General features: G+C 43.6%; 1 protein-coding gene across 2 annotated transcripts in view; it reads right to left on the reverse strand.

The window, feature by feature from the left end:
* KLHDC1 (kelch domain containing 1) overlaps positions 1-6,944 on the reverse strand; it is a 28,633-nt gene extending 21,689 nt beyond the window's left edge. The window contains exons 1-4 of one of the 2 annotated variants that reach the window (XM_035551330.1): positions 6,715-6,944; positions 3,770-3,840; positions 1,149-1,266; positions 177-295 (exon numbers count right to left, since the gene is read on the reverse strand). In XM_035551330.1, coding sequence (XP_035407223.1) covers positions 177-295; positions 1,149-1,266; positions 3,770-3,840; positions 6,715-6,816 — 410 coding nt within the window. In that variant the 5' untranslated portion in view covers positions 6,817-6,944. The remainder of the gene's footprint in view (positions 1-176; positions 296-1,148; positions 1,267-3,769; positions 3,841-6,714) is intronic. The other variant, XM_050711049.1, reaches the window with a different exon arrangement.
* Between the last annotated feature and the right edge of the window lie 234 nt (positions 6,945-7,178).

The raw sequence follows: 7,178 nt of genomic DNA on the forward strand, positions 1-7,178 counted from the left end.
CATTAATTCAGCTTATACATGAAAAAACTCTGGTACAAAGTTAAGAAAGTTGCACAAAATCCCATAGCAAGTCGAGCTAAAAATTAAAGTTTCATGAATCACAAACCTGTGTACTCCTCACTTTATAGTAGTGCCTCTCTGCAATCAACACATATTAAATATTCTTAATGTGTTACCTGTCCTTATACACCCAGCAGGAAAGCTTGTCACGTGGTGTAGGAGGTTGGCCTTTAAAATTTGTGATTTTTTTCCACCTATAGGTTCCATTTCTTGTTCGCAAATTAACATAATACAGCTTAAAAGAAAAAAAAATACAACGTTCTCAATATAAACGGTATTGAAGAATCTGGCACAATTCAGCAACAAAAAGAACCACCCACCTCCCCCAGAATACACTACTTTCTTTCTTTAAAGAAAAAAAAAGGAACTGTCAGTGAAATTTACGATAGATAGCAGCATATGGGAAGAGTCCGATTCACCACGAAAACACAGTTAAAACGTGAGAATCAGCAGGCAGTTTCCTTGCCTTCCCTCTGTCAGACCTGTGCAGTAATACCCTGCTCCTTCACTTCTCCCAACTACCGGTAGCTCTGCCTAACCTGAACAGAACGCCTACGCAGAAATCAGCGGTGTTTGTGAATGGAGTGCTGAACAGACGTGACGGCAAGCTCCATTTCAGTTATTTTCTAGTCTGAAGCCTGACATCGCTGCCACTAGATGATAGCGTGCTTACGACTTTGCTACTTCAGTCTTTGGTTACCACGAAATCCGGTAGCTATATTTTAACTTTAATTACTGCTTAACCATTTAAGAAAGGTAATCACCAAAGGGATATACGAAATCAATTTCAATTATGGCTGATGATAAATTTTTTCAAAAAGTCATTAGGAAAACACTGGCAATTCTTAGAAATAAGAAGTTTCACATACTGAGCCTAGTTCTGAAGCTATGATACAACAAAAGTTCCCAGAAAAATAAATGGAGTTGAACATTAAAACAGAAATTGAACCTTTTTTTGTCAGTTTAAAGTACGCTTTGTCTACAAAACTAAGAGATTTTCCTTAAATTTCTCCTTATTTCTGAAAATAGGGTCAGCATTACTATTCATTCAAATACAACATGTTGTGAAAGAAAAAAGAATACAATACCCGATTACTATATCCTTTATCATCAAATCCACCAAAAATGTACAGCTTCCCGTTAATGCTTGCTCCACAGCTTCCTGACATGGAGGTAGGTAGCTCTCCTTCCATTAGGTGCATTGTCCTGCAATTTAGCACACACGTTGTGTGTTATAACGCTGTTTCCAAACACGCTAAAATTAACAAACCCAAAATAGAGGTATAAATAATTTTTGCACTTAAAGCTAAAAATACAGTTGCGATATTTTGGCCGTAACTAGAAGGAGAAACTATAGCTGATTTATTAAGTCAGGCTCCTGTGGCAGAAGAGTACTTTCGCTTGAACACTGCGCATACGTTTATGAAGTATCTCATATTAAAAGAGCTTTATTAGGGCTAAAAGTCTAGTCACTCAAAAACTGCAAAGACAATTAACAATAACTCCAAAAACTCCTGAAATGAGAATACAGTAATGCTGTTACGTTAGAAATAACCCCAGGAGAAATAAAGGTCAGAAGTACTCACTGATGTTGGTACTACGTCACACGTCACTTCTAAAACTGCCTTTTGCACTGCATTTAGCACCATAAAAAAGCTCCAACAATGCCAGCTACAGCAATGAGCGCTCCGTTCTTCAGCCACCATCAGCAGTCCCGACCTTCTCCTTGCTAGCCGCGCGTACAAGGCAGTGATTTCCATGGTGCAAATCCTAACGCCACACAGTCGGAAGCGCCATGCAACTGGCTGACCGAAGTCACTTTCTGCCAAACTCCCAAGGCTGAGCACCAGGCCAAGCCTGTGCTTAGCATCATTACTCCGCGTTGAAAACTGCTTTGCTAGAAGCTCAAATTTCTGCAGAAGACGGGGACCTACACCTCCCTCTCTCAGATACACAGACAGAGGACACGTGATTTGCTCAGCATTTACACCTTGTCTCCACACCTTCGTTTTCTGGAGATATACCAGCCAGATCCCAGCCTCCCAGTGCTGACACTCCAACTCTGTTCTCCAGCTTTGCTGCCGAAGTCTCAACTGCTTTCACCCCACAGTTTCTGTTTCCTTCCCGTGTCACTCCCATTACTTCTTCTCAGCTCTCCACCCGGGTCTCTAGCCCAGTCTCCCACCTTCAAAGCCTAGCTCCAGATTTTCTTCTCTCTGCTAGGTGTAACGTCACCAGACTTCCTGAAGCAGTCATTTCCATTCATTCCCTTCATCGATGCACCTGCACTTAGACCCGATGCCTTCAGCTTCTGGCACTGGTGACCATGTAGAAGGATTGTTACAGCTTTCAGTTCTGACGCTTGACCTTATCCCAACCTAAAAGAACTGGAAGCAGCCTTTAAAAGGAAAAGCTCTTTATGTCCTTAATCACCAGATGCGAATGGTGCATGTGTAACCTGTCCTTACTGAAAGCTGTGCTAACAAACAGCAGGTCACGGCTCTGCTTCCAAATGCCTTTGTTCTGGCATCAGCACTGCCACAGGCAAAACCACCTTCCCCTTCTCTGCTCCTGCTCATTCCTGCGTCAGACTGTGTGTTCTGCTGTATGCTTACAACTGTTTGTGCTGTAAGTGAATGAGTTCAAGAACTGATCCATGTTAAAAATAGCTCTGAAAAAAGAAAGGTTATATTTAACTCAGATCACTTTCCTGATCCAATTTCCTACGTGACCATATAAACAGCTGTACCAGTACAACTGATACAGGGACATCAGGGGGTTAAGAACAAGAAAGGGTATGAGGTTGCTTTAGCCAACCCTTTCACCAGAAGAAACAGACATCAAAAGACAGTCTCAGTGAGGTTACAATCTTAAAAACCCAAACCACCAAAACCAACAAAACACTAATGAAGTCTTGCTAGAACCGCACAGCTAACTGGAGGCAAAATATTTTCAAAACAGATAAGGAATTTCATACATAATATGAGACACCTTCCTGATCTAGTCCTCCTCCCCTTTTTCCTCAATTTCAAAATGTTGCTTCTAATATGGGTACGAAAGAAATCTCTTGACTATGGATATGCAAGGAACACATGAACAGTTGGGAGATTAGAAAGACAGCTGGCAGAAAACACATACGAACCCAAACGAATACTACTTTACTAGGCTGAAGACAATTATTGTAATAGAAACCACTGGAAAACTGAAGCATTGTTAATCTCTCCCCCCATACAACGTGTAAACACAGCAAATATAAAACAAAGATTAAATTGCTAGCAATGTGCAAGATTTGTATAGTTATGAATTACTTTTACAAATACACAATTAAATAATAGCACAAATATATATAATTGTAAATAGATCAACAACCCAAATACCCAGTGTTTAATGTTAAAAAGGAGTATTTAATATATGGAGAACTAAGCACAAGTAAAATGCACTTATTCTAACAACAGAGCCCTGAGATGGCCATTTCAAACATCTGTCAGGAAAAAAAACACAATTATACTTACGAAATTAACGTTTCCTAGAGCTATTTCCGAGTACGTATGCTTGTTTTTCAGTCTTCATATTAAACATTTGCTACGTAAACGCCAAGGAACATGACCAATAGCTCATGTAACTGAAGGAAATCTTTACACAGCAGCTAATTGTAACCTCTGCAAATATCAGCTTTATTTATCAATCGAATATAAATAATTTAACTTACCATAACCCACTATCCATTTCATAGATCCAGAGCTCATCATTAGGCAAATACACTTCATTTTCTTCAATTGACTAAAATGGAAAAAAAAATTGCAAATGTTAAATCAATTATGCATTATACACCATACATTTTTAAATGAATATCAAATTATGTTACTTAGCAACTCTGAATACTCTTAAGGAGATAATCTTACCAGAGCATAAGTCATACTCCACACTCTTGCTCTGATCATTACCTTTATGAGCAGGCAGCTCAGTAATTTTAATATTTTACATTTTATACTGGAAGTTCAAAATAGATGTTTTTTTTTTTTGAAGCTATTCAAAATGCTGTGCTAGGTGTTTCCTCATGTCATTGAGCTTTGCTGATTGTTAATAGTAGATTTAATCACTATTTTTTATAATCACTGTGCCTCAAAAGGAAATTAAATTTGGTGTATTAGTAAATTAGAGGTAGGGAGATAAGCATTTCGATATTCTGAAAGCATTATCTTTTGGTTTGGGAGATACTTTAAATTGGGAGGGGCCTCTGGGCCTGGCTCCGTCCTCTCGGCACCCTCGTGCAGGTGGTTAGGGACATCAGGAGGAGCCTAATTCCTCTGTGAAAAACAGAGCTATGAAAGAGGCTATATGAAAAATAAAAAATAATATGGGAAATAACGATGAGGAAGAATAACAAAAAGGAAAAAGAAGTCTGAAGGAATGCAATTGCAGAACTCCAGCAGGGTGACAACTGTGCTGTTATTGTCTTAGCCTTAGAAAGAAATTAAATGCTGTAAGGGAATAAGCAGCCAGAGATGGTAACTAAGTAAAGAAAGGAAAAGCAGAGATAAAAGTGAAATCAATGCGAGGAAAAGAAGTTATATACAAAACTGAAGTTTAATTATTTATTACTGATATTGATTACTTGCCTTTATTACTGCCTTCTCAATTTGAGAGGTGCCAATTAGGCAAGCAAGCAACTCATTTGCTCTAGTTTATCTTACCAGGTACCTTTCATAAGGTAGGCGCTACCATTACATGCAGCTTGCAGGCTTCAGAAAGTGCAAAAGTCCACTAAACTTAATCTAAAACCAACAGTGGTAAGAAGCCAAGTACTTGCTAGAGAACCAGCCTGGAGTAAAAACACTGATACCAAGAATCGGTTAGCTGGGTGGAAGTCTACCATTCAGCATAAGACATGTAAAAACGTAAAGTGGTTTGGCTTTGTAAAGTGCTGCTTAAACATTAACTTACTGATTTTCACAGTACACAGGTAAATACACTTTGTGTATGTGTTTAGTAGTTTTATCTGCAAAACTGAACACACCGTGCCAGGAACCTATAATCCTTCATTAGAAAGCCTTTGAAAATACTGCAGTAGTCAACCCAATTTTAGTTTCTAAAGGCTATGGCATGGAGAACTACTGAGTATTTCCAGTGGTTTAGGTGTTCCATAGCTATAGACTATTATTGGATTTAAGGCCAGAAAAGAACTTTAGATCTTTCTGTGCATTACAGGTCATTCCCATTTATTTATTTACACTTATTCTGGAGGTGGTTAACTTCCTGACACCGTAAGACAGGTATTCAAATCTTTACATGCCTTGCAGTCACAGGAAACACCACCTAGCAAAGACCCCAAAGGGAAGGAAAGCTGTAGAAGTGCCTTACAGGATACTTTACAGGTTCCTCAATTTCAGTTTGGTATTGGGCAAGAAGGGCTGTGCCAGGGTAAGTTAACACCCCAGCCAGACCCAGTACAACCTGGCAGTCAAAGCTGCTGCCTGGCTTCCTAGCACGGCTCAGGGCTCCTATTTCAGCACATGGGGTTTGTCTGTATTTTCAGCCTTGCAGCAGTCACCAGCAGCACAGCTCCTTTCAGGTCAAATGAATCCAGCTTGGGAGTAAAGGAACTCTTCAAATTGCACAAGCTGCTTGGCTCTGCCCCACCTTTTAAGTCCAACATTTTAGTTCCAAAAAAGAACATTCTAATTTCCAGAAAACAAACCGCAATGCACTTCAGGAAAGACAAGAGGCAATCGGGCAGTGGTACCTGAGAGCCCTAAGAGCGTCCTTCCCTCTGCTATTGCATACGTTCAGGACATATCATCTGTTTTAAAGTTCAAACCCAGGATATTCCAGCTGGAACTCTGCTTGATAACAGGAGAGGTTTTGCACATCTTAAAAGCTTACTTTAACCCACAAAAAAATAAATACTGAAAAAAAATAGAGATAAAAACTGAAAACGTAACAGAAACATGATTTAAGCTGGAGTAAGACTAAGCATAGTGACTTTCACATTTTATGGCCAATGTGCAGACACTGTGGATTAAATGAACTGGCTGTCCATAGCGTAGTATCATTTGTAGTTTAAGACTGAATTAATTGAGAACTAAGAGAAGAATTTACTGGTAGCGATCATTTGATGACAGACACCAGACACCTTTCCGTCAGACAACTACTAACACACCAAAAACGCAGGGACTCGAGAGCACGAATTACATAAGGGTGAGACACAGCCACCAATTACAGCTGTCACCCTAAACAGCATTCAGCCCAGACCGCTGCCTGAGCCCACGACCACGGGGCGGGGCAGGGCAGGGCTGGGGGGCCAGCTCCAGGAGCGCTCCGTGAGGGGATGGAGCGCTGAGGGCAGGAGCCCCCCCCCCCGCCATCCCCTCAGCGCAGACGTTGGGGCCGCGGCCCCCGCCGTTTGAAACGCCCGCGCGCGCGCCACGCCGCCGGCCAATCAGCGGCCGCGCTGAGGTAAACAGCGCTGCCGGGGGGGCTGCGGGGGGCGGCGGGGCAGGGCCGGGCATGGCCAGGCATGGCGGCTGGGGGCCCGCCTCGGCACCCCCTCAGCCCCCGTGTGGGGGCTCGCTGCCTCCCGCCCCGCTTCTGGCGTCCCCTCACTGCCGCCTGCCCTTCCCTCCGCCCTTCCCCGCTCGCCCTCGGCTGCCTTACCACGTATCCCCCCCAGACGTAGAGAAAGTTCCCGTCCACCACGGCGCAGTGGCCGCTCCGCTCCTCGGCCACGCAGAAGCGCTCCGCGGGGTCTGCCGCCATCTTAGGGGGAGGAGGAGGAGGAGGAGGAGGAGGAGGGAGCCGCCTGCCTGCCTCGCCGCTCGCCGCCCCACACCGCCTCCTCCGGGAGAGGCTGCGGCTCGCCGCCGCTCGCTGCCCGCAGGCGGACGGGAAGCGAGGAGGGTCCAAAGTGTGGGGCGGCACCGGGCTGCCCGCGCCGCCGCCCCCTGCCCCGGGGTGGGGTGGGTGCCTAGGGGTCCCCTGGGTTGGTCGGTGCTGGGAGGGGTCTGGGGGGGGGTTAATGAGGCTCTGAAGAGTCTGCTGTGGGACAGAGCGTGTGGTGTCCATCCAGTGAGGCACGCTGAAAGATAAGCGTGAGGTTGGAAGCCTGATAAACCATGTAG

The sequence above is a fragment of the Cygnus atratus genome, chromosome 5 (assembly GCF_013377495.2).
Source record: "Cygnus atratus isolate AKBS03 ecotype Queensland, Australia chromosome 5, CAtr_DNAZoo_HiC_assembly, whole genome shotgun sequence".
In the NCBI taxonomy this organism is placed as follows: Eukaryota; Metazoa; Chordata; class Aves; order Anseriformes; family Anatidae; genus Cygnus; species Cygnus atratus.